The sequence below is a fragment of the Triplophysa dalaica genome, chromosome 7 (assembly GCF_015846415.1).
Source record: "Triplophysa dalaica isolate WHDGS20190420 chromosome 7, ASM1584641v1, whole genome shotgun sequence".
Taxonomy (NCBI): Eukaryota; Metazoa; Chordata; class Actinopteri; order Cypriniformes; family Nemacheilidae; genus Triplophysa; species Triplophysa dalaica.
Genome location: NC_079548.1, coordinates 14,166,055 through 14,192,410, shown reverse-complemented (window position 1 = coordinate 14,192,410; position 26,356 = coordinate 14,166,055). Strand labels below are relative to the sequence as shown.

The 26,356-nt window shown below is 39.2% G+C and overlaps 1 protein-coding gene and 1 long non-coding RNA gene across 7 annotated transcripts in view; one reads left to right on the top strand and one right to left on the bottom strand.

Annotated features, from left to right (window-relative positions):
* Nucleotides 1–26,356, top strand: part of septin9a (septin 9a) — a 98,424-nt gene that overhangs the window by 20,883 nt on the left and 51,185 nt on the right. For 3 of the 6 annotated variants that reach the window (XM_056752766.1, XM_056752768.1, XM_056752767.1), the window contains 4 exons: nucleotides 20,696–20,896; nucleotides 23,354–23,482; nucleotides 23,628–23,709; nucleotides 23,792–23,929. In XM_056752766.1, the coding sequence (XP_056608744.1) occupies nucleotides 20,696–20,896; nucleotides 23,354–23,482; nucleotides 23,628–23,709; nucleotides 23,792–23,929 (550 nt within the window). Of the gene's footprint in view, nucleotides 1–3,290; nucleotides 3,428–3,829; nucleotides 3,922–12,476; nucleotides 12,602–20,695; nucleotides 20,897–23,353; nucleotides 23,483–23,627; nucleotides 23,710–23,791; nucleotides 23,930–26,356 lie in introns of those variants that run through there. The other 3 variants (XM_056752773.1, XM_056752772.1, XM_056752771.1) reach the window with 3 other exon arrangements.
* On the bottom strand, nucleotides 3,276–3,754 carry LOC130426176 (uncharacterized). Its single transcript, XR_008907159.1, has 3 exons — nucleotides 3,714–3,754; nucleotides 3,513–3,635; nucleotides 3,276–3,396 (listed from the first exon to the last, which is right to left on the bottom strand). It is a non-coding gene; the product is annotated as an uncharacterized LOC130426176 (long non-coding RNA).

Here is a 26,356-nt window from a genome sequence, read left to right as displayed (position 1 = left end):
ATGATAATGAGATAAACAGAAGCTCCTCATAGGAAAGAATGTCAGTGAGTGAGGTCAACAGATCGTATGCATTGTCTAAGCACTGCAATTATCAGGTTCAAAACTTTCTATAGAACCCCATCTCCCCACTCTGTGAAAGAGACTTGGGGGTGTTATCTCAAAGTTTTCCATCAGTACACCACTGCTTTTGAAAGTGTGAAGTTGATTTATATTTACCCTGACACTTCCTGCACAACTGCATGCGGTTGATATTAGCGAATTCTTAGCTTGAGGCTGTGCACATTCTTTTTGGGTGCCATCGGCCAATCAGCATTTTCAGGATGTCATTTTCCTTTGGCTCCAGAAGGATTAGTGACGTGGTGTGTACAGCTTAGTCTATAACTGTGTGTCTGAGAACAAAGATTGCAATGTAGACCATGTACTTCCTGAGGTGCATGTGCCGGCCAAGCAGCTAGTATTTGGAGCAATGGGAATGCTAACAAAAAGCTTTCTTCAGGTATTGTATACATCTGAGTATAACACTGGCTGATTCGGGAGCTCAGATGTGGACAATCCATCGGTATTGTATGTAGGGTCCATATTCCAAAATCATGACTAACAACCATGAATTGATCCAGTTTATTTCAACACGAGTGGAGTCTCATGTAAAACACCAAATAAAGACGAATTGGAAACCTTGGACGCAGCCACAATAGTTTTGTCTTTTGTACAAGTGTGTCTTTACTCACTTTCAGTCTTTTCCAATGCAGTTCCAATTCACCCAGGGTGATTCTGGATCCCTGTCACCAAAAATTAATGGTGGACAGCTTTGTTTACAGCTGTTTTTTAGTGTACGTTTTCCTCTATTTAGGCGTATCCGTATCAGCTATATGAGACATCTGTTTGTGATTGGTGTTATTATTGGTTCAAGGTATCAGATTCAGATTCTACATTTACATATGAGAGATAAATACATCTGATGACTTTGCTCTCTCCTTTTGCACAGTTGTCATGGGTGAGTTTGTGAGAAGACGTCCTTGCAGTCTGCTTTTAAAGGGCCTGTTGGTTCACGTAGCACATGCACGCAGCTGGTGGTTGTGTGTTTCTAGATCTGGACTTCATCAAATTCTTAGTGTAAAAATAGACATCAAATTCAATTTCAGCGTGTGTGCTGTTTACAGTGTAAACAGGATGGTTAACTGTTGAAAATGTTATATTGTCATATTTTATTCATACAGCAGGAGTTTGTGGACGTGTGTGTGTGTGTGTGTGTGTGTGGTAATGTAGTTTCACTGCGTTTAAAGTATGAGATAGGACAGAGAGATGGAAAACTTTTTCATGATGTGATCCAGGCAGCCTGCAGTACATCTGGGTTTAATTAGTGGTTCTCCATTCAGCGTGGAAGAAGCAGGGCTCTGCTAACACAGCCCAGATAAGGAAAGCGAGCTAGAGTGATACTAAGTAACACACAGGCCAAATGGGTCTCTGTAATGAGTCCAGATTTATACTGGCAGAAAAAGGGTTAAATTCAGCGTTGCCCTATCTGGATCTCACACTTGATGGGCTTGTTAAATAATTTTTACTCTTGCCTTCTCATGTTTGACCTTTTATGAATAGGCTTTACTCACTAGTAAGAGGGTTAGTGGTTTGATGTGTGTTACTCATGAACGGTTTTCCAGTATTTGTTGTTGCCCCAACAAGGGGTGCTGGATGACTGCATTGTGACTCGTAGGTCTGAGAGGCAGTTCAGCTTTCACAATGAGCTAAGCAGAATGACACATTTACCAGGTGACCGTACATCTGTTTCTGCCATCCTGCTGTGAGAAAATTCCTTCTAATTCAGATCACGAGTAGAGGAAGTTGTTGAGAAATTTAGTATTTGGAAAGCTGGTTGTATCATTGAAAAGCCATGCACTAACCGTGATTATACATTTGAACAGAATGTATGATGTTTTACCATTATAAAAACATTAAATGAACTTAAAGCTGCAATGTGTTATTGCCTCTCTATCGCCATCTCTGTTTGAAACATGAAATGCAGGTTCCTTTACATTTGTTTACTTGACATTTCATACAAAATTGTACAGATTGTCTTAAATCATTATTATGAAGACCATTCAAAATTTTCATGTATTCAGCATTTCTAGATGTATAGTGGTCATTCCAGTCCGGCGTCTGTTGAATTTCAACAAAATCAATCCTCACTCAGTAGTGACATACAACAGCAATGTGAAAGACTCATAGCATGACCAGACACATAAAAACTAGGATAAACACATTTAAAAAATGTTTTTTAACTTTTCATAAAAGCACATCTAAATATTATAATACTCCTGTATTGCTTATAAGTGAATATGAACCTGTTTTTTTGCAGTATTAGAGGTCTGAAAAAATATTTTTTTGTTATTTTGACCCATTTTTACAGTTTTAATTTTCTGCAAAGAAATGCAGTTTTATTTAAAATTTGGAAAAATATAGTTGGTAGCTCACAGAATGAAACAAAAATGATTCTTTTACTTAAACACATAAATAAAAAAAATATATATATAATTTTGAAATGGTCTCGATTTCTATCCTGCATATTAGAAAAAAACTTTTGGCCTCTAGAAGGGGTTGTTTTTGTCTCTTCATTCAAGTGACATGTAGAACGTTCTTTTTTTAAAAGGAATAATTGCCATGGGAATAATGCAAAGTGAGGTCAGTTTATTGAGTCTGTTATTTATTGGGATGTTATTTTCTTGTGTTAGGCAGTGAAGCCCATATGTTTTTAACTCTTTTATTTAGCCACATGTATTTTTGACTAGTCTCCGAGAACTTTGTGAGAAGGCCTTAGATTCTCATTGCAATGTATGTGTATATCCTTTGCTCCAGCAACCCTAAGGCTAATAGAAAATGATATGCCTGCAGGGACTGGGTCTTGTCATGCCAATTTTCTTTTAAATGAGGTATGACCTGATTAGACCCAAGCCACCCAGACAGACATCTAGAATTCGTTCTGCTGATCCATGACCGTCGGTTAGCTAGCATTTGGAAATTGCATTTGCATGTTGCAAGGAATGTTGTTGCATTTTATACTAATCACGATATATAAGTGAAGTCTCTCTGAAGAATTGAATATTGAATAGCATTTATGCTAGTGCAAAATTAATATTACAGCAAAGCTGTGCTGGCTGTGTTGTCTTCATCCGGAAGTGAGGAAGTGATCTGAAGCGGAGTTCATATTCTTACACAAACACCCACTTGTACGCACATTCGCACTGGCTTCCTTCCTAGTGCCATCAGCTGTGACTGGTTGACCTTGCTCTATTTCCTTTGGACTCAGTGTGGTAAACGGTGCAGAACTGCTTGCAGCATTTGCAGAAGCCTTTTAACTTTGCTCAGAAGCGGGTTGATACCGTGGTGATTGTTTCCAAGGAGCTGGGAACAGGAAGAGAGGTGGCACGTTTAGGTAATCACTACCAAAAATCTGATCTCTGGTGTTTTGAATGGAGAAATCACTTATTGTTACGCATGGTACCATGTTACTTCCTTACTGTTGCTTAAATGATTCACACATTGTTCATCCACATGCTGAGAGCCCGAACGTCCTCCGTTACTAAAGAATGACCTCCGCTCTGACTTCAGGAAGTAATCCACGTGGTGGAAACTTCAGTTAGCTGTGATATCAGAAGCCTTTAAATGTCATGCTAATTTGTAAAGTGTTTTAAAAATACAGGCTTAATAAATTGACTGACCTCCTTTCGTAAATCTGTTGGCCATTTTATAACCTGTTTGAGAGTTAGGGAACTGTTGACTGTGGTGTTTGGTTTGGTCAAAGGTTACTTTTGGTTTGTGCAGCTCTACAAACTATCAGCTATGAACTTTTGCGTTATCCGGGCGGTCATGAGCGAATGGATTTAATACAAAAGACGACAACATAATTTGAAGGCTGCTAAGATTGAGGTTTGTGTTCATTAAACGTAAAGCACTATTCTGTGCGCAAGAGCAATGATGGTTTTCATAGGAACTAGTTTATAACTATACATTTTTCTATTAATCTCAATTAGAATTGGTTGTGTTAAATGGTTGAAGGACTACGTTTTTTGAGATGAGTGGAATAATTGTTTCAGTGTTTGGCACACATGCTCTCCCCAGAGAAGCCTGTGAATATCAGTGATGGGAGGATCTAGAACTTTCCAGCTTTTTTGTTGTTTCTTTTTTTGTATGAGAAGTTTCCAAGAGGCCTTGAAACAAAGGGAGAGAGAGAGGGAGAGAGGGTGACGTTGGGGTTAGCATTGCTCATTGGTGCAGTGGATGGTGTCACGCTTTGCCAAGCGATCAGCCTCTGACCACATCTGTGCTTTGAGATAAAAAGCCAGCGCTGTCCAAATCTCCCTGTGTCTTTTTCAATTTGGATAAATAATTTACTCTGAGTGAATAGTCGGCCTCTTCTCTTCTACTGTCAAATTTCGGTCACTGAGAATGCACCAGGTGCTGTGTGAGAGCAGGTACGTTATAGAAAGAGAGAGAGTACCATCGGTACCATTACAGGTTCAAATGTGAACGGTACCCAACCCTATTTCTTACGATATGATCTGTCTCTTGAAATTATCTTGCGGTCGAGTAATCTCATTCGGGGTTTTGCCACACCAGCAAGTTTTCAAATAGGGACACTCAAACACACGTAGTGATTGCTGCGTTGGCTTTGGTTTGTATTACTCACTCTTAAACTATTCCTGTGAATTGTTACCTCTGTTGATCCTTTTTTTGTTTTGAAAGGGTGCTGATAATATTTTCCAGCTACATCAGAATCATTCAGGTCTGATTGAGGCCCAAACTGGATTCAGAGCAGCAAGTGCCATTAAGATCAAGAAATACTGCTGCCTGTGAAAGGAAGTCACAAATACAGGAAGTGGTTTTGAAGGCTATTTTGTGTGTGGTTACATTTCCAGGTTGAATTTCTATTAAAGAATTAAGAGCAATGCTCTCATAGGATCTCTCACTCTCAGTCTGCAGTTGCTTTGAGGTGCCAGTAGGAGTCACTGGTCTTCATATAGAGTATTATATCACTCCATTATTTAAAGATATTTGGTCATACTTCTGTCTCTGTTTAGAGACCTTTCATATATAATTCACTGTGGTGTGGAAAATATTAAGCATAGCTTAATAATATTCAAATTTTATTAACGGATGATATTGTGGTGCATTCATGTGACCTCGTTCCTTTGAAACACATCTGCAGATGTGGCTTTATATGGACACTGCTTGGACACTACCTGTCAAATGCAGCCATTGAAGCTACATGCTAAATGGAGGATCGATAGCAGATGTCTGATTCTCCACTGTTTTGATTCCAAGTAATATGCAATGCAAAGCAAATGCCATTGAAAGGTGGATGAGCAACCTCAAACGATTCCGTACCAGGGAGACATCTGTGGGATAAAATGTGAGGAATATAGCATGCTGGAAAAGTTAGGGAATAATTATTTCATCACATACTCGTCCTCATGGTTTTCAAAATCTGTATGCCTTTTTTTCTTCTTAAAAACATAAAATATTTTGACAAATGTCGATAAACAAACAACATAAGCCCCCATTTACTTTCATTGAATTGAGACAAAACCACTAAGACATTTTCAAAATATATTCTTTTGTGTTCCACAAAATGTTTTAAACAACATGAGGATGAATGAATGATGACAGATTTTTTTATTTTTCGGTAGTTATTTTTTTTTATCATTGTTTTTTTTACTGTTCATTGATGTCCGTACTGCAAAGAAAGTTTTTGGTGGAAATTGTAATTTTGGGATGAAAAATTCTGTCTTAAGATATTTGGAAGAATGTTCGTAATTTTCAGTTTCTGGACATCTTTGATAACCATAGTAGGAAGAATTAAATGGACGTCAAAGGTGCCCGAGAAGACTTTCTTTTCCTAAATTATTAAAAATATCTCATTATGTGTTCAACTGAACAAAAAAGTAATACAATATTTTTTTCCTACTATGGTAACGGATGATGTCCCAGAACAGAAAATTGCTAAGATTCTTCCAAATATCTCACTCTGTGTTCATTGGAACAAATAAATGTATGCAGGTTTTAAACAACCTGAGGGTGAGTAAATTATGACAGATTTTTCAGTTTTGGATGAACTATCCCCTTTGAGAGGCAGCTTAGACGACCTTTTCAACTATAAAACCGAAAACAATTGACTTTACTGTGGCGGTTTTGAAATGCTAATAGTTTATTTATCTTTGGCCTCCTCCCCCTCATTTCACACAAACCATAGAGGTTTATACAGTTTTGAAGCATGCTGAGGCTCTCTGTGTGTGAATGTTTTCAATTCGGTCAGTAGTTCTTTGATTTGAAATGTTCACGTTCTACGTCCTCTCCCACAGAGTGGGTTGACGTTGAGGTCAGTGAATCAGTCAATTTAGGTTTGGCCTAGATTATGCCGTCTCTTCTTCCAAATGAAGCAAATATCAGAGTGAATCAGCTCCCAGTTCTTGTTGTCATGTCCTCAGGCTCTTCATGCTAGAGGGAACAAAAGAGCTGCTGTCCATTGAGGAAGTGAGTGGTGGTTTCTCGTCTGCATGAAGCATGCTGCAGTACTGAGCATGTGCTGACAAACAGGCCTTTCACAGCGTCCGTCTCTGTTTTCTCTAACTGCCTCTTCAGTTTGACACCCACTGGGGTTTGCTCCTCAGTCTGTGTGTACCAAGTAAAAGGTTTAAAAAATGATTGTTTTGGGTATTTATTTTGTCTGGTGTCTTGCAGCTAGTTGGCATGGAAATTTCAGATTGTTTAACATTAAGCTGAGAGTTATCAGGCTTCATGGAAAATTGACGTAACAAACCTGTCTGACTTTCTTTTTCTGTGGAACACCAAATAACTACAATGTTTATGTTTTGATGATGTTTGGGATGTGGATTTCAGTTTGTATTATAGACAGTTTCATCGGAAGCATGCGTGCCTGACCCCAAGTTAACTTCCGGTTTGTGTAAGGCTAGTGTCGAATAATATAACTGTTTATGTTAATAATAATTTCTTAGATTACTTTACTGTATAATTGTTGTATTAAAGGAGGCATTACTTTGCTGTTTTTGAGGCTTTCATTGTCTTTTGGGTGTTTAACAATGGTTGTTCATGTTTCTAGTTCAAAAAACACTTTATATTTCAAGTCTATCGTTCACCGCTGTCCCTCTTCTAACAAAACGACTGGATTTCTTCTGGTCTATATAAAGTCCCTCCTTCCAAAACACTCTGTCGGTAAAGCTGACCAAGTCTGTCGTGATTGGTTACCTGCATAGTGTGTGTGTGAAGATCTCCCATCCATATCATATCAGCAAGCTTACGCTTCTTAGACTGTTGTGATTGGTCGGTGCCCCTTTCAGTCCACGTGTATTCATAAACTTTGGCTTCTAGCAATAAACCGTAACAATGGCGTCAACTTCACTTTATCAGTTAAACACATGCGGATTGATAGAAGTGTAACGGAGATCTGCTAGTGCATGTGCAAACGTCAATCCTTGTTAGAGATCTCAAATGTTTTTCCTACTACAGCGAAGGAAATGACACCTGACTGATTGGCGTCAGACTTGTTATATTAATTAACACTAACAACAGCTTTAGTTTTGCCTTTTTATGTTGGACCCGAGTTGGATAATAAAACAAGCAGATTAACTAGAAGAGATTTGCAAGCAGGACTTCTTAGGATATTTCATAAAAGTTTTTGAGGTATGCGTGCACACACACACACACACACACAATATCAGTGTATTACACAGAACAGCTTTCACAGTTTTCCCTTTTCTGGCGTATTTCTTTGGATGGAGGTTATTAAAAGCACTTGGAATAGTGACCATGTACCCGGGAAGTAGAGGGCTGTAGTCCGATTCTAGCCGTTCTCTGTAGTCCTTGAAAAGCGAATTCTGTTAAGACAATATCTCGCTTGGCACTATACTTCGAGCTTTATCATTTTGCTTGTATTGTTTATGCTCTTACAGCAAAATTACATGCATTTAAACAAACAGTATGGTACATTGACATCTAGTGGTTTAGCTAGGTATCGCAGTCTAAATTCAAAATATTTGAGAGGCAAGTTAGGGCAAGTAACATTTCTTCTCAGTTTATTTTGAGTTTTATCAGAAATAATCTACTCTATTGTATTGTCTATTATGACACAATTGCTTATATTAATTATTTGGGGTCTTTAAAGGACCACTCAGTGACATCTAGTGGTGAGTTTGGGAATTGAAACCAACAGCTCATTCCACCGCTCCCCCTCCCTTTCAAAGCACTATGGTGGCTGATACAGGACTTGGATGTCGTCACATTTTCTCTTCATTGCCGAAGGAGATAACGTATGTGCAAAACATGCTCTGTGGAGCAGTTTGTCCATTTATGGCTACTATAGAAACAACATGGGGAATTCCATGAAAAGGGGACCCGCGGTGTATGTAGACAGAAATAGCTCATTCTAAGGTAATAAAAACATATCGCTTCATTATGTAAGGTCTTATACACCTCTGAAGCCATAGTTATGTGTATAACATTTATTATGTTTGCAAGGAGAACAACAGTCTGCATTTCCTTCACAGTTGCTATTAATAGAAGAAAAATTATGACATTTTAGTGAGGAAAGGATGACAGAATGATAACCGAACAGTTTTGGGTGGACACAAAGCAAAGTTGTTCTCTTTAAGATTTTTTCCCCTTCTAAATTCTTGGCCATCTTAGTCCATCTGTGTTGCCAGGAATAGTAAAGAAGTCATCTAACAACCACACAAGCTTGGTGCTTTTAGAAAACCTTACCAGTGGCCTTTGTCCGTATCTCCGACTGTTGGCCCTGACTCTGCGGGGCTGTGGTTCGAACAGGGCCCTCCATAACTGCAAGTGTGTGATTTGTGCAGCACTTACCCTTTTATGAACCCCAGGTTTCCTTTTTCTTCCTCTTGGCCCTTGTGATTTTCACTGGGAATGAGCAAGTACAGCTGGGCCTCCTGCTGCTGCGTCAGGCTCAGGGTCTCTCTGTGCCAGCTCCACTTCGAGGGCCAAGCGGACACAACCGGCACGGCTTGCGACGGCAGCTTGTGGGCATATCGTGTCTCATGGCTTGGTGAGGCTCCAGAGGGAATAATGATATCTGTTCTTATCTGTCTGTCTGCATGTTCTTGAGGGGATAAACCCAATCGCAGCAGTGCGGGCCAAGTTGTTGATTGGACAAATTAGCGCTGGATATGAGTATGGGGGTCATTGTGCAGTCATGGGGATGTAGAGACAAGAGGTTGTAAGGTGATACTCCTGTTATTTGTTGTGAAGAATGTTGAGTGATAAGCCATCTGATAGGACTCATGCTACATACAGTATGTCATGATAATGGGGATAATTGCTGTGCCAGCTTGCTGAAAGTCCCCAAGAGACGTTTTCTTCTTGAAGGAATGCACATTTTAAATGAAAGCATTGGTTTGACTTGGAGTGTTATTTCTGATATTTGCTGAAGTTTACTGCACACTAAAATGCTTGGCTCTTTTCAACCCAGTAAGGGATGAATTCAACCATTGGGTTGTAATTTAACCGATGCTGGATTATCTTCATCCAAAATTATGATCAAAGAGCTGGTGTTCACGGAAGAGCAGTGCATAAAACACAGAATTGAAGCCTTTGCAGTTTCAGAATCATTCTAGACGGGTATAATTGGTGTGAATTAGCAAAATTAAACATTGTCTGGGTTCTTGAACCCATTGGCTGGTTTTGTCAGTTTCGACCCACCACTGTGTTGAAAACAACCCAGCTTTTTTTGTGTGGTTCATATAATTCTCCTCCATAATAAGGAAAAAATAATAATATCAATTTGATTATATAAAATTATGTTGATGATCCACTTGTCTGCCAAACTGGGGTAATGGGGATCTTTGCACCCAAATGCAGTCTTGATAAATTTGATTAAATTTGATCATTAAATTAAATTTGATCATATCATTATTAATAAAATAAAATACACAATTAGTATCTTACTGGTAAATCTTAAAGGTAACCACAGTGATACGTAAAGCATAAAGCCTTGCTTTCCCAGCAGGTCTAGCTGTCTTACGCAGAGCGTTTCATAGTTATGAACTGTTTGACTTCATATAAAGTAATAAAGCTCTTTGTTTACTCCTGTGGTTTAGGTCAGAAAAATATAAATTAACAACTGGGACCCTGATATGGGTTGGTAATGTGTGCCAGATCATGATCTAATAACGGTCTGAATCTAACTCTCGTTTCTTTTATATGGACTGGGGTCCCACTGCAACAAAGATGTGGAAAATACACATGGACGGCAATTATACAACAGATGGATGTAATTTTATGTGTGCGATTTGTGTAGCGTTAGGCTGGTCAATAATGTTGTGATGAGACAAGCTGGCTGCTCGAGTGCAATTTTGTTTCTGAATTGGCGTCAATGGAAGAGGTCCAAACCTAAAAAGCATGAAATTGTTTTAAATATTAAAACTAAAGAAATTCTAAACTGTCAGAATAGAATATTATTCATATACTTGCTATCAAAAATATATTTTTTTATACAGAAAGCTGGCCTATGAGGTTTTCACTATGAGTGTGTCTCGCATTGTGTTACACACTCGCACAACCTTGTAAGCTGTGCACTTGTGACCGCTGTAAAAGTGAGCCTCTGTGACAAATGGTTTGCATTAGTCTCACAGAGGAATAAATCAGCCTCTCTTTCTCAGTGCAAGGGGGAGAGGGGAAACAAAGATGGCGTGGGTCCATTGTTTATCTGCTGTGAGACCTCCTTGCACAGGAACAAATGGCTCTCATCCTCCCCCCTCCTGTCTTTCTCACATCTGCATGCGGAGCTTTCCAGAGACTGAATTTTGAACACGGTGAAAGACGTGCATAGAGACACCGGCCACGTTTGCTCATCTGATTGAAACACTGGGAATAAGTGAACGTTGAAGGAAAAGTCGAATCACATGAAGTCTGTTTTCCTGTTATCACTGTAGAGTAGATATACATAGGACATCTGATTACCATAAAAACCACAAGATCTCCTGCTGGATTGTGTTTTGCAACAAGCATCGGATCTCACTGGGTTCCTGCATGGAGCATCTGGGAAAACTTTGGTGCCTCTTAACATAAGGAAACAGCCATTTCCATTCTGGGGGAAAAATGCACAACCAATTAAGTAAATGCCTATGTTGTCCTAACCACTGGTTTGAACACTTCGTCTAGTATGTGGTCTTCTTTTAAACACAGAGTTTGCTCCTTTCACAAGCACTTCACAGGAATAGCGGAAAAGGAGCCCCCTGGAAAAGATGCAGAGTGAGGGATTTGCCCTCAGAGAATGGGAAACGCTGGGATTGGAATTGTTGTAAACTGAGGCAAACATTGAAAGGATTTATTTTCACTCTGTGCTAGTAAAACCCAATGTTGAAACCTAACCCCACTCCCCCTTGGTGGCTTAAGAAAGGGATGGTTGTGTGTCATGACACTCATTTGAAATGACCACAATCATGCTCGTATTCCCTCTAACATGCAAGTTTAGTGCAACAGACACTGGGTGCAAAACAAAAACAAATATGCATGGCGATGTTTTGGACTTGAATGAACCCTACAGATGGACTCATTGATTTGTAACCTAAGCTTTTGTACCACTGAGGGTTTTTGTAAATGCTGAGAAATGAAAAGCCTAATAGGTTAATAATTAATTTAGTTTTTCTGGATGAAAATCTTTTTAAGAGATCTACATTTAAAAGTTTCCAAATGTTGTATTTAAAGAAACCAATCTGTCATCATTTAATCGCCAACAAGTTCCAAATTTGTATCAATTTCTTTTCTCTGATGAACACAGAGAAAGATATTTGGATATTTAGATATGCTTGTAACCAAACAGTGGTAACCATTGAAAAATGCCCCAGAACTGCTTTCCAACATTCTTCAAAATATCTTCTTTGTATTAAAAAACATTTTCCTACTATGGTAGTCAATGGTGACCAGGAACTGTTCGTTTACGAGCATTCTTCCAAATATCTTTCTCTTGGTTAATCAAAACAAAGAAATCTATACAGATTTGAAACAACTTGTGTGTGAGTAAATGATGACAGACTTTTCAGTTTTGGGTGAACTGGTCTTTAAAAGGTTTCTATCACTCATATATACCTTATATCAAAACATTTTTAGGGTCAGATGACATTCTTATAAACCAGAATCTCAAATTTTGCTGTAGTTTATATTGCAACCGCATTCATTTCTCTGTTCTGTTCTGCTTCGGTTTTTCCCCTGAATTATCGGGATCCCACAAATTCTTGCAGTTGGAAGAACAACAGCTCAGCTCAGGTAATTCATAGCTCATAAATCATTGGTGCTGGACGGTCCCAAATCTGAGCTTAGTCTGTTTTCTCTCAATTCAGGCGTGGGGAGAGATAGAAATCCAGCCCCTAAGCTTTGTGTGTGCTTTGTCAGGCAGATAGGCCTCTTGCTTTCTTTCTCTCTTTCCTCTGGCCATCTCTTCTTTTTTTTCACTGCTGGAGTTGAAGGGGGTGTGGTGAGTGTCACATGACACCGTGGGCGGAGCCAGAGAGAAGCCTAGAGATTCCAGCTGAGGCTCACACTGGAGGTTTGAGGCTGAGCAGGGACGAGCAGGAGGGTAGGTCAACTCACTTTCTCTCTCTCTCCCCCCTCTCTGTTTTTATTTTTCTTTCTCTTTCAATATATGTCTACCGATCTGGTTCTGTATTGCTGTTTGGTTCCTTTTTGCTTTTTGAGTTCACAATCTTAGGGTAGTTTCTAGCAATGGATGTTTGGCTACAGCAATGGAGGTGTAGTATGTGTCTGTAAATACATGTGCTTGCGTACGTATGAGTTTTCCATGTTCGCACTCCGTCTGTTTTCCATGTTAGAGCTTTAAGGATGTTCAGGCTTGGAAGTTCTGAACAGGGGAGATTTATTGGGTCTGTAAGCATCTGCGAGTTTGCAGAGGGGGCGTGTTTGGCCTTTCCGCTCCTTTTTCATCCTTCACTCCCTGTCTACACCTTCTCTCTTGGCCTTGTAATTAAACTGTGGAGGTTACAGGGCTGCGTTAGACCCAGACCCTCTTGTTCGGTTTAATTTCACCTTTCCTGGCATCTCTTATCCACCTTTTCCTGGATTTATTCCGTGCGGTGTGTTTTCAAGGGAATTTTACGAAAACCTTTGAAGGATGTGCTTCTGACATATTTTGTTCCAAAAACATGAGAAATTATAAATTGCTTGAAGTACTTAGTCAGATTTAAGCGTTATTTTTATTGCGGTCATCATGATCGATTGTGTTTATTGTCTATGAAGATAACATCTTCATGAGCGAAATGTCATACTCAATTGTCAAGCTATTCAAAATAATGTTGTTTAGTGAAATTTGTTTCTCTAGAAACTTACAATGTCATTCATGTACCTACCCACATCCTGTAGCACAAATTTCTCTTCCTCTGTGTCTCGGCCACATCATGATCTATTTGTTGTATCAACATTTCCAGTCAACCTGTCACTCGCAGCCGATGACATTTGAACAGAATGCTGCTATTTTCTGAGGTGGTAATAACAAAGATAATGTTTAATCCTTGTCAACAGATTTGAAGTCCAGCCACTTCGACCAGGACATAGCTCGGAGGTTAAGTCACAGAGGGTATTAATACATAATTTGACCCCAATATAGTTTTCTCACACAGCATGTCTCATTGTAGGTGGCCATCTTAAAAAAGCATATTGAACATCAGGAACAAAATGAAGCCGCTCTTCCTGTCTTTTCCATAGCTTCCTAGCACATTTTGTCCTTTAGCTCCAGAGATCTCATGGGAAACATTTTGATGAGTCATTTCATTGAGCGCTCTCTATTCATGTTGTCAACCCTGTCCAGCAGACCTCTGAAGGTTTTAGCCCACTTACATTCGGGCTTTAGAGGGATTCTCTGCAAAGGAAACCTCTCTAATCTGCTTTGTAGGAAATATTCATGGTGTTTGTTTTTTACACTCATGTATGTGTCTACTAGCGCTAAGCCCTTTGGAGAGCTACAGTAATGAGCAGCAGAGTGCCGCCATGATGGACCTCTGAACTCGACTCATTTTCTTTCCCCCTGCGGTGAGGGCGAATGGCAGAACGTGTTGGTTCGGCCACAGAGCTGAGGTGTCATAAACACCTGCCCCGCATATGAGGTTAACACATGTTCTCTGGAACCAGACGCTGCTATGTCTGTCACCAAACGTGTGTGACTGGTGCTGATTTGAATTGCAAAGTATTGAAGATGTTGTGAATCTAACGGACATCAAGGACTTTTGTAATGTCTTTAAGCCTCTTTCAATTTTCAAGGATCGTTCTTAGTCCTGTCAGCTTGTGAATTCTGTTTACCCTTTGTGAAGTGTTCATTAATCAAACAGAACCAGAATTCAAACTTTACATGTCAGTTTGCACTGTGTATGCCTAAATAAACATTCATTTTTCATACAGGATAGCTCTCTTGTTGAAGCTGGTCTGGCGAACCTCTGCACTAACGTCAGTGTTTGGTTTCGCATTGGTCTTGCTGATCCCATCTGGTCTGAAGACCAAAGTGATTGTTTAATTTAAATCTTTTTTTGCATATTTGAGCAATCATATGACAACATATCTCAATGTTGAAATTCTTCATTCATCCAATGAACTGATTTTAAAGAACTGATAAGGGAACTTTTAAAGGAACAGTTCAACCAAAAATGAAAATGTGTCTTTATTTACTCCTGCTATGGTAGTTAATGGTTGCCAGGAACGGATTGATTACAAGCATTCTCCCAAATATCTTTGTCTGTGTTCATCAGAACAAAGAAATGTATAAAGATTGGAGAAACTCAAGGGTGAGTAAATGATGGCAGATGTTTTATTTTCGTGTGAACTGTCCCCCTTAGAATGAACTAAGGCATGCAGTAGACAGTTGCTTTCTTTATATCTCTTATTTGATCTCTCGTGTCATTTTCGTTCTCCTTGAGTTTTCCGCATTGTAGAGGTGATGTCATTGTGCTGCATCAGCATTTCTTCAGTGTTGTTGAGGGCAGCGTTTCACCACGGGTCAGATTTAGGAATCTTTCTGCTCTCTTCTATCTTCCAGTCTGTAATTCCATGGATACACTTTAACCTTGCTGGACTACTGTTGGCTCATTTGTAAGGAATGCCAGGAACACATTTCCAAATGCTGTATCACTCAAACTATGCGGTACATGTGGCTCATGTATGACTTGTTGACTAGAGGAAGGAATAAAGAGAGTGACTTCATTTCTACTAAAAGCTTTTTGGCAGATGATTTTCTCTTTAATGCATTTATTGCTTTGGCAGTCAATCATAGTCACAGTATTCAGCATAACAATATTCAATGTTGGTGAGCATGTTATCCAAGTTGCTTTATTATCATTTCTGTTTCTTCAAACATGAAACTTGATGAGGTTTTGGAATATTAACGGTTCCATGAGGATGAACTAATGGATGTTTTTCACACCATCCTTATCGCCCACTTACACTTCTGGTGTTCTTGGCCAGTTTGGGAGTATGATATCTCTCGCTTCCACACATTTTTCCATTGTGCACATGACACCATCTGCTTGTACAACCCCTGAGTAACAGATGTCACGCTTTCCAGCCTAGTCAACCCTGTTCCTGAGTGCTCACACCCTGTGTTTGCGTAGAGTTACAATTTCCCTTTTGCATTGAGCTGTTGTCTGCGGGAGGCCACGGATTTGCTCATTCTCACTCTCTCACTTTGTCTCTCTCTCTTTCACTGTCTTTTAGTTGTTGATTTTCACCCTGTTCTGATCTTGCCTCTATAATGTTTTTGTAGTTCGCTGGAACGTAATTATAATCTTTCATAATTGTATGCATGTTGCTGTATAATGCATGTGCTCAGGCTTTACTTATTCCATGTAGAGGCTTGTTTACCGTATGCATTCAGATAAGAAAGGTCTTAGCAAACTGATGTCTCCCTACGGTAATGCCTATATTTTACTTCTCTTTGAAGTATAATGGTACTTTTTAGTGGTTTTGACTTATTTAAGAGAGGTGATAAATCCTCATCCTTGCGTTTTTTGCTTTGAATCATCCTAAATTAGGGAATGGACAAGGAGAAGAACAGATGTGACCAGTTTTCCAGAGCCCAGAGGAAATGTCCTATCAGTTTGACATGAATTAATTTAAAATGCAGCTCATGACTGTCTGGTCATCTGGACTATGGAAGAACTCAGGGATGTCTGGTTCTCTTCTTTTTTTTTTATAGAAATAATATTCAGTTGTAACTGATTCTGGTAGATCTCAAAACTAAAGTTTAATCAGACACAACACATTGTTATTTTAAAGGGAAAAGCTTTTACTCCCATTCGAGCTGTTCTAAATCTGTATAATTTCTTCGTTCTGATGAACACAGAGAAAGATATTTGGAAGAATGCTGATTTTCCACCCGTTGACTACCATAGTTGGAAAAAATACAATGGAAGTCAAAAGTGCCCCAGAAATGCAATCTACTTATCATCCAAATATAATTAGTTTGTCTTGTCGGTTGAAACTAATGCTTGGTAAGATGGCATTCATTAAAGAAAGACAGGAAGTGAGTCATGAAATGCGATCTGACCTCACAGCTCGACCCGACTCCCCTATAGGGTGAGACATGAGTTTTGTTTTTCTCAGTCCGTACAACATCTCGGCTCCTCAAATCCTCAGGGTGCACTTCACAAGTGTCCCACCATGGACACTGTGATTGATTTATTCCTCTCAGCCTGAGGTAAAAGCTGCAAATCAGTTATTCGTTCTGACTTCCTCTCTTTAAACTCTTTTTACTGCGGTGTTGGAGTTGCTGGCATTTATTTACAAAGCTATTGAAATCTTGGATACGTGGGAGAAGGACGTTTTTTGCCTGTAATTGAAAACAGAAAGTGACTAACTTTGTCCAGCTTTGGCTTTCTGATGGAAAGTTTGTTTTTGTCTTTTGAGGGATTTGAGGGATTTTGGTGAAGGAAGCAGCACAATTTTAAGCAAAGAACTCCATTTTACCTTGTGTGCTAGTTTTTAAAGTATGTTTCACTGATGACAATTACTGTTTGTTTGTGATGGCAGGGGAACTGTGCTTTGGTTCTCATTATGTCAAGAATGACAAATATTGTGCTGATGCCTTAGAAACAGACTTTTTCTTTTTGTATGGCTGCCATGTTGTTTAAAAACAAGTCTTGGTGTGAAATTCACTAAGGAGCAGTTGTGCCTGTGATGACTCGGTTTATTTCGCACTTGCTGTTTAGTGCCCTATTTTTGCAAATAAGGAAACGATGGAAATGCTGCCACAAAATCTGTTATGTATGCAATGTGTATAATTCTATACTTTAAGAATGTGAGTGCTAGGTTATTGAGGATACAGCAGCTTTTACGGTGTAGATACACACACATACACAATTTAGGACACATGAATGAAATGACACTAGATTTTTTGTCATTACAGTATGATCTATAATGAGCATCATTTGTATAAAGGCATGTTCAGTTGTTGCTAAATTAGGGATAGTTTATCCATACATTTGAATCACCCTTTTGTCATTTAAAACCTGTATTTGTGGAACACAGAAGATATTTTGTGAAATGTCTACACAACATGCCCATAAAAGGAAGTCAATGGGTGCCAATGTTGTGATGTGGTTACAGCGTTCTTCCAAATATCTTCTTTTGTGTTCTGCAGAAGAAAGAAATGCAGGTTTGAAAGGACATGAGGGTGAGTAAATGATGACAGAATTTTATTTTTGGGTGAACTGTCCCCTTAAGCACATTTAACAGCTGGTATTTACCGCAGTAACTTTATTGAATGAACCCTCTCAGCGTTCGGATATGTTCTGCACATATGACTGAACCTTCACCTCCCCTCTCACCCACGTTGTTTTTCACTGTGGGTGTTTCAGCTTTCAGTCGGCCTGTCGAACTGTTATCTCCTAAGGCATGAAGTTTGATAGCGGCTGAGTCTTCACAGACATGTCAGTCAACACTGTTTCTGTCAAAGCTGTTCACTTTTGCAAGGAATGACAGGAGTCAGATAGAGGATTGCTTGCATTTTCAGCTCGGCCTTGTGACCTTACTGTAATAGTGTCAAACTATTGGGTCTTCAAACGTAAATTACACAGTTTTTGCCTTAAAGGGATAGCTCACCCAAAAGAGAAAATAATGTCATCATTCACCCTCATGTTGTTTCAAATCCACGTGGCGGTCAATTGCTCAGGTTCTTCTTCGATGGGAGAAAGTCATATGGAACAACATGGGGGTTAAACAACTGTCCCTGTAAATTACTGATAATTACATTTCTGTTTGGACATAATCTACAAATGCAGACTATGATATTCCATCATAGCCTTTATTTGGAATACTGGCGCATAAATGCGATTTTAATGATTTCCAGCTGTTTGCATAATTTGAGATGTTTTGTAATACCCGGGTTAATGGTACTGGAGATTTACGGGGTCAATCCATTCTCACAGACACCTGTGTTCAGCACTCCTTTTACAGGCATGTATTCCCATTCTGAAAGACAGAGTGTGGGGTCCGTTTATTTTACCAAGTTGGACAATATCGCTCAGGAAAAACGTCACGCATGGTCCTGGATGAAGGGAAAGCCGTAGATGTGTAGGTCATCTTGTTCCTCTGTTGTGCCTTGTCTGTTAACTGGGAGTTCCTGGACTTTCGGTATGATTCAGTGATGGGTGACTGTTTTCTTCCATTAGCTGCTGTAGCTGATCCAAGAACAGATGGAAAAGAAAATGTGTACAAAACGGTTCTGAAGAAGTTTATTGCCAAGAAAACTCGACAAACTCCTGCGATTGGGTCAAAAGTTGTTCACCTTTCATTGGGAGGTTTTGAAATGCCACACTTGAGTTCAGTGGAGTAAAAACTCAATGTTTGTGTTTGACCAGCCTTTGTGGTGTTTGTGGATTCCTTTCTCAATACAGGTGGGCTTTTTAGAAGCCTCAAGCTATTGTGCTATTGTGAGGAGCTTCAATGAGGGTATTAGGATGCCGGACATTACTGTGGGCTTCAGAGGATCACCACCAAATTATCCTGAGTGCAGGTTTGGGAAAGTGAATGAGAATGCTGCGTGCATGGGGTGACTTCACAAAGATCCCATCTGTCAAACCGGGGCAGCACACTGTCCTCCTTACAGATTATAAAGTGCAGAGGGAGGCCTTCAGAAAGCTCTTTGCATTGAGAACTTTGAAGAGCATCTTTCCTGTTGTGACGTCCAGAATATAAATGCTAACATTTAACAGGCCTTCTGTTAACATTTAGGGAGATTTGTGTGTCTGTGTGGTCATGTGACATGGTAGGAACATGTGCCATTTTTTGCTAATGTAATGTGAGTTTAAACTTCAATGACCATGATGAAAAGGATGAGAGATGACCCCTCAGTATTTCCTCGGGTCATTTTTTAGCCTGTGCATTCATCAGCTTGTATTTACTCAGGAGGTGAATGTTCACGCAGTGGAATGTAAAGGACAGGGTGATTCCTGCCTCGACCAGGCTGAATAGGAAGGAGGAGGGGACGCACGTTTTTAACTTCTGGACGGGAATGTGAAACTGAGGAAGTGGTCTGTTTGGGCTGTAGAGGTAGTTATAGGTGTGTCTCTTCACCGCATGCAATATAAGTGCAGTGTAAACAGTGTGGTTGGGAAATAGAAGTCTGTGTTCATACAGACATAGGAGTATGTCTGCTTAGGAAAATGATTGTTACCAACATGCCTAATGGGCTCCATGGTTGCCAAGTGTTCTCCGAATACTCAGGGTTTCTCAAACACAACAGAGAGAGATAGATCGAGAGAGAGAGATAAAGTCTGTTTCAAAATGTAGACAATGAATTGTTTCTCAGGTTCTTGTGTTTCTAGGCTACACCAACCAAAGGCAGGTCCATGTCTGCATGTTTCAACATGGAGATGTTGTCTGGATGTAGTAGGAGTATCAATGTGAATGTATCAAATAGTGAGACATCTAATTTCACTCGCCTTACTGTCCTGACAGCTGTGATTCATTCTAGACGTATCTATTACTGTTTCTGTGCTGACTGCTCCACTGGAATACCTGTTGTGTAATTTAATGTCATGTAACAGAGAGAGAGGGTTGAATCTCTGGGGGTGAGCATGTTTTTTGTGATGGCAGGAATCCAGTGACTGTGGGTTTGCTGGATGGATGCCCTGATGGATGGAGAAGAGTCGACAGGCGTTCTGAATACTTGTGCCGAACTGCCATTGGATCAAGTTACTGACTTTCAGAATTTTAACCTGGTTTTGGGCTCGCTTTGGGCGCCGCAAGCTTTGCGAAGGGGGTCCATTGACTTGAGTGGTGATGTTTATTATAGAGAGTGAAGATGTGTGTATTCACGACCAGATAGAAGAAAATTGTGCAAACAATGTTTATCGGTTGAAGAATACATGATTTGATGTTTTCGTCATCATGATCACTAATTATGACCAATGACATACACACAGAGGAAGTGGCACCTTATTGGAGTTACTTTATTAGGGATCATATGTTTATCTGTGTATGTCGTGGTCTTGCTAAAAGGAGGTGAAAGGACACTAAGATGCGTGTCAGGCCTGCCACCTTCGGTATTTTGGTTTTTGTAGAGACTGTGGTTAATATGTCAAATATCAATATATATGTTTATTGTAATCATGATTGATGCCCTTATGAAACTTCTGCATGATGTGTACTGAGGTTCATCTTTCGTCTGCAGGGTCAGAGGTCATTTCGAGCTACAGCAGCAGTAGCAGCAGCAGTAGCATCATGGCAGAGTCTGTTATACCAGAGATGCCCCCATCTATGTGCCTTGACAAGAACACCATGGACTTCAGTTATGTGGGCATCGATGCCATCCTGGAGCAGATGAGGAGGAAGGCCATGAAACAAGGCTTTGAGCTCAATATAATGGTAGTGGGTAAGTATACAGACTTCTTTACACTTTTTATTAATCTTCATGACAGTTCTAAATTTAAAGGCATTATTCAACCAAGAAACAAAATTTCCACATGTTTTACTCGCACTCAAGGCATCCTAACTGAATATGACTTTTTTTCTTGAACAATAATGCAGTCCGAGTTACAATACCATGTACTGTTGCAGCCTTAACATTTCATTTTTTCAGTGTGTGTGTCTCTGTGCATGCTTGAGTTTTCATATATTTCCTATGTCTGTCATTTTTTGACCGCGAAGTAGCCAATGTGACAATTTTTTTGTTACCCTTTAACATATGCGAATCATTTCCATCAATTGGTTTTGTGTTCACAGAGCTAATATGACAAAAGTATACAAGTGTCATCTCATTCCGATAAACATCTCAAAATATTTCAAAATGTCAAAAATAATCAAAGAGTCCCAGAGGGTTAAAATATTTTTTTGAGTGTGTGTTCGAAAGCTACTTTTTTCAGACATTTGTTTCATAAAAAATATTTGTATAAAATTTCATGTATTGTTTCTCAACATTGGTAATTTTCGTAATAGCTTTGCTGTAACAAGCTTTGTATTTAAGCATTTAAAGTATTTGAGAGACCATTTTCGGGAAAGTAAAAGTGTCTTGGATTACAGCGGGATGTTTATTTATTTCAACCTTTAATAAATCAAGTTTATGGTAATGAAAGCTTCAATTTTCCATAACACTTCCAACCTCACATACCTAGGCAGTGCAATTACACAGGCTATCTCAAGGAGCGCTCGGTTATATGCTACGAGGCTTGCCAAGTGCGTTTTGTTACATGTATATTTGTGTGTATGTCTTTTCATTTAAGTGTTTTGTGTGTGTGCACTTGTGAGCAATTTATTGTTTGCTTAATGCGACCTGGGCCATTGCAGTGTATTATATTTAGTATTTTTTCCCCTTTAGATGCAGTATGTTAATGAACTTAATTACATTCATTCAAGTGACCAACTGTGACATTCAGATAAAGCCTAAAATTATAGAGAGAACTGGGAAATTGCTGTTAAACTGATATAGGGTTTTAATGCACTGTTATAGAGACCACTTTTAGAGAAAAAATACTCTCAAATAAATTTAAGTAATTATATACAGTAGATAAATAATCCACTTCTGCCCAGTGTTGTAGTTTATTAAACAAACCGTCAGCTGTGTGGTCACATGGCTGTACTGGATATTAGCTCTTTGGATTCCCAGCTGCTTCAAACACAACTCGTCCAATTCAAGTCATTTCATTTTTGTTTTCTTTTTTTGCTTTGATCACTCCTTGAAAATATTAAAACATTCGATTTATACAGGCAGGTGAACTTCTACACTGGGTAAAGAATGTAAATGTAAAGGAAAACTGAAAGAGCCGTCTGTATTTAATAATGTGGCACAGAAGTGTTTAAGGCCTCAGATGATTGCGAGCACGTAAATGGAGGTGATACATCTTGATCACATTTGGTTTTAGGTAATATGAACTCATTTGGAACCGTCAGACTTTTCGGAAAGCGTTTCAACTTGATTCCCAGAGGATTTATTGACGCAGTTCTTGTACTAAATGTAAAATGATTTATGTGCTGTTTATGAGAGACAGTAATTAAGTTTGGTTAAAGACTGCACTGGCAACCTGGCATCTTTCGTGAGGCATGGCGCTCTGGGTGAGTGTGTCCAAACGTGCTGTTGATTTAACCCAGTCAGAGCTGAGAGCGCCAACCCTCTCCACAGACCTCCAGTTCCTTTTCCCAGCCAACCAGCTGCAAACCCATTTGTTCTCTGACTCGACCACATTTCTTTACAGTTGTATGAATGATAAGAGCATCTGGTCATGCTTATTCATTTGCTTGGGACGTTTTGCTGCTCGTCCGAGGGGCTCTTAAAGGAGCGGTCACACAAAATTAAAGTTCAGCGAATAATTCAATAATTCAACTTCTAATCTCTATTTTTGGTTCCACTTATTTTTAACTGATCCGCATCTGATATTGTGGATGTATATATGACTTTTCTATAAGTGCTACTCATGTTATCCTACGGCTCTGCTATATGAATGTTTTGTGTCATCCTTTCCACATTTACTGTAACAGAAGATTTACTGTGTATCAGAAAGACATGACAGAAAAAGAGCATGCCCGTCATTACTCGAGCGTGATGTGCCCGTGGCTGACAGATGTGAGCTTGCTGAGGTTAAAGTAGACCACAACTCGACACTACTTTAACGTAGAGCCGGAGGGGTGCTAACTTCAGTCAAACCACAGGACAGCCTGAGAGAAAGAATCACTCGTGCTCTGCGGATGAATTCGATCTATTCACACTAAATGCTCAACAAGAATGCGTGTCAAATCACTGACGAATGGATGTGTTAAAGAACTATTTAGGATCAAAATGAAAATACATTTTATGTCTTTATTTATAATGCTGATTTTGATTCATATGTGTGCACAGGTCAGAGTGGATTAGGAAAGTCCACACTCATGAACACGCTCTTCAAGTCCAAAGTGAGCCGGAAGTCTGTCCTGGGCACAGCTGAGGAGAAGATTCCCAAAACTATAGAGATCAAGTCTATCAGTCATGGTAAAAATACACGGATTCAACATGATCATGTATCAGTGTTTCATTCATTCATAATAGTGAATTCAAACAGCCTTTCATCTGCTGCCAGAATGTAATACATATGAGATTGGATGTGTTCGTTACTTGAATTATCTCTCTCATACAGACATCGAGGAGAAAGGGGTTCGAATGAAGCTGACAGTCATAGACACACCAGGGTTTGGAGATCAGATTAACAATGAGAACTGGTAAGTAGAATTGTGTGTTCTTTATCTTTCTGTTTTGTGTTGCGTTTGTGTTGTTTAAGTACACTGTGTCTCTCTCTCTCAGTTGGCAGCCCATCATGAAGTTCATCAATGACCAGTATGAGCAGTACCTGCAGGAGGAGATCAACATTAACAGGAAGAAGAGGATTCCAGATTCAAGAGTGCACTGCTGCATATACTTCATACCGCCCACAGGACACTGGTCAGTTCACACGCTGTGTGTGTTCACGTCACGTCTGTGTACCTTAACAAGTGATTTGATGAAAACATTCTCTTCCTGTTATTTAACTAAACATCTGTGTAAGCATGCACTTTCAGTTTGATTGTGTGTGTTCACATACAGTATCAAGGCATGTAAACATGACCTTGTTCAGTTAAGTTGAATTCATTTCCATTTCAATTTGTTTGTCACATACACAGTCATACACATGATACAACTAGCAATGAAATGTAGGTCTGGTCAACTCTACTTAGACTGTGCAATTAATAGAGCTGTAGAGAGGAAGTCAAAAAGCGCAAAATATACTTAAAGGGATAGTTCACCCAAAAATATGTTAATAATAATATATATGATGTATTAAATTATATTTGGAAGAACGTAAACAAATAGATCTCATCCCCTTTTAACACCCATATTGTTTATTTCCCCTACAGTGGAAGATGATATCTGTTGGTTAATGACATTCTTCCAAATATCTTTTTTTGTGTACATCAGAACAAAGACATTGATACATGTTTGGAGTAATTGATGACAGAATTTTCATTTCTGGGTGAACTATTCTTTTAACAATTGTATTAAAATATTTACAGCAAGAATATAAATACAAAAAAAATTATTGAACAGAAAAAAATATTTAAAGAATATCAATATCAACTATGGACGAATCGTTTTGCGTGATTCAGAGTCGACACCTTTTTTCCACGCCATTAACTTTGTTGTTCATTCATCTCGGATTTACAACTTGGCAGACTGCTTACTTTCAAACACGGAAAATGACCTCATGTTATGAACTCTTTAATTTAAAATGCTAGATGAATGGGAATGGTGAGGAATGTAATTCCCTTTACTTGGCCTCAAGAGGGCAGTGCTGCTTCTGCTGGGAAATGCAGCCATGAACTTTAAACATTTATGCATCTGGCAGACGCTTTTATCCCTGTGTCACAAACATAAACTGGCTTGGAATCAGTTTAAGGAATTATGTTTTAATTACAGCTTGTAAAAACTAGCTTGTTGAGTAGAGGCCTCACACATTTCATTTGTGAGCTCAGACTGGGAGTACAGGCATTTAAACTGTTACTGTGTAACATTTGTTTCCTATTTAAAATCAGTTTAAGGTTCTTTGGGATTTTAAACATTAATATCATGCTTTGTGAGCGGTAACTATTCAACATTTACCAGTAACTGCTGCTGTTGCATCCAAAAATATTTATTTGTGCCAAATGTAGTGGGTGGTCTGTTCTGGTGTTTGACTGTGATAAAGGATCATGTATGCTTGTATTTTTATAGCTGTTGCTGGAGAACATGTGTCTCCAGATGAATTTTGGGGATATTAATGCTACAGTATGACCTGTAGAATGAACTTGCAGTATTCCCATAAGAAACACAAAGTGTCTGAAAATGATGGCAATTCTTCCATCTATCCCTTTATACATCCTTACCTTCATCTATCCATCCATGCCTTTATCCAAGATGTAAGATCCCTAAACAAACACTCCCCGGATGTGTATGGACATCGTGTAGTGATGCCCCGGGAGCGTGTGGTGCAGGCCCTTCTGTGGCCCGCTTTGAATGAATAAGTGTTTCATGTGCGTCCAGCGCTGCAGATGTCACTGGTGTGTATGTGTGCTGCTCAGCAGCTGCAGTCTGGCTTTGAACAGCTCGCTTAATTAGAGTCTAACAGTCGGCTTTAGAGACTGCAGGCTGGGTCAGTGGCACAGTCACACTAGCAGGAGATCTGATCTGATCTAACAAACTACATCTGTGTGTCTTCTCCCTTGTGTGCTTTTCTTTCGCATGTCTGTCAAATCAAATGTCTCTTTACACCTCCCAAAGACATGCCGGAGTAATCTGAGAGCAGTTTCATCCCCAGCCTTTTTAAGATGTTTATTATCTCGCAGTTTATGTATTTTTGGCAGTTTCGCCCTCTGATGGTCTGCATGTGTGTTCCTTTTATAGATGTGTAAACCGTTTCCTCCAGTGTCAGAAATGAATGTTTAGCCCTATTTATAAATATTTTATCAGAAATATTTAGCCCTAGAGCAATTTATTTTTATTGTTTATTCTAACTATAAAAAAAACTTGATTATTTATTCAAATATATGTATCAAATTTTTCATCACTCGTTTAAAGGTGCTGTGTGTAATTTTTGGAGGATCTATTGACTGAAGACATAGTTATGAATATTATATTGCATTTCTGAGTTGTATATAGACCTTACCAAATTAAGCAATATATTTTTATTACCTTAGAATGAGCCATTTCTATCTACAGAAACCGCAGGTCCCCTTGCATGGATTTCTCGGTGCTGTTTCACAATAGCCCTAAACAGACAAACTGCTCTACAGAGCGCTTTTCATAAATATGTTATCTCCTTCGACAAAAAAGTGACATCTTATTCCTGTGTCATAC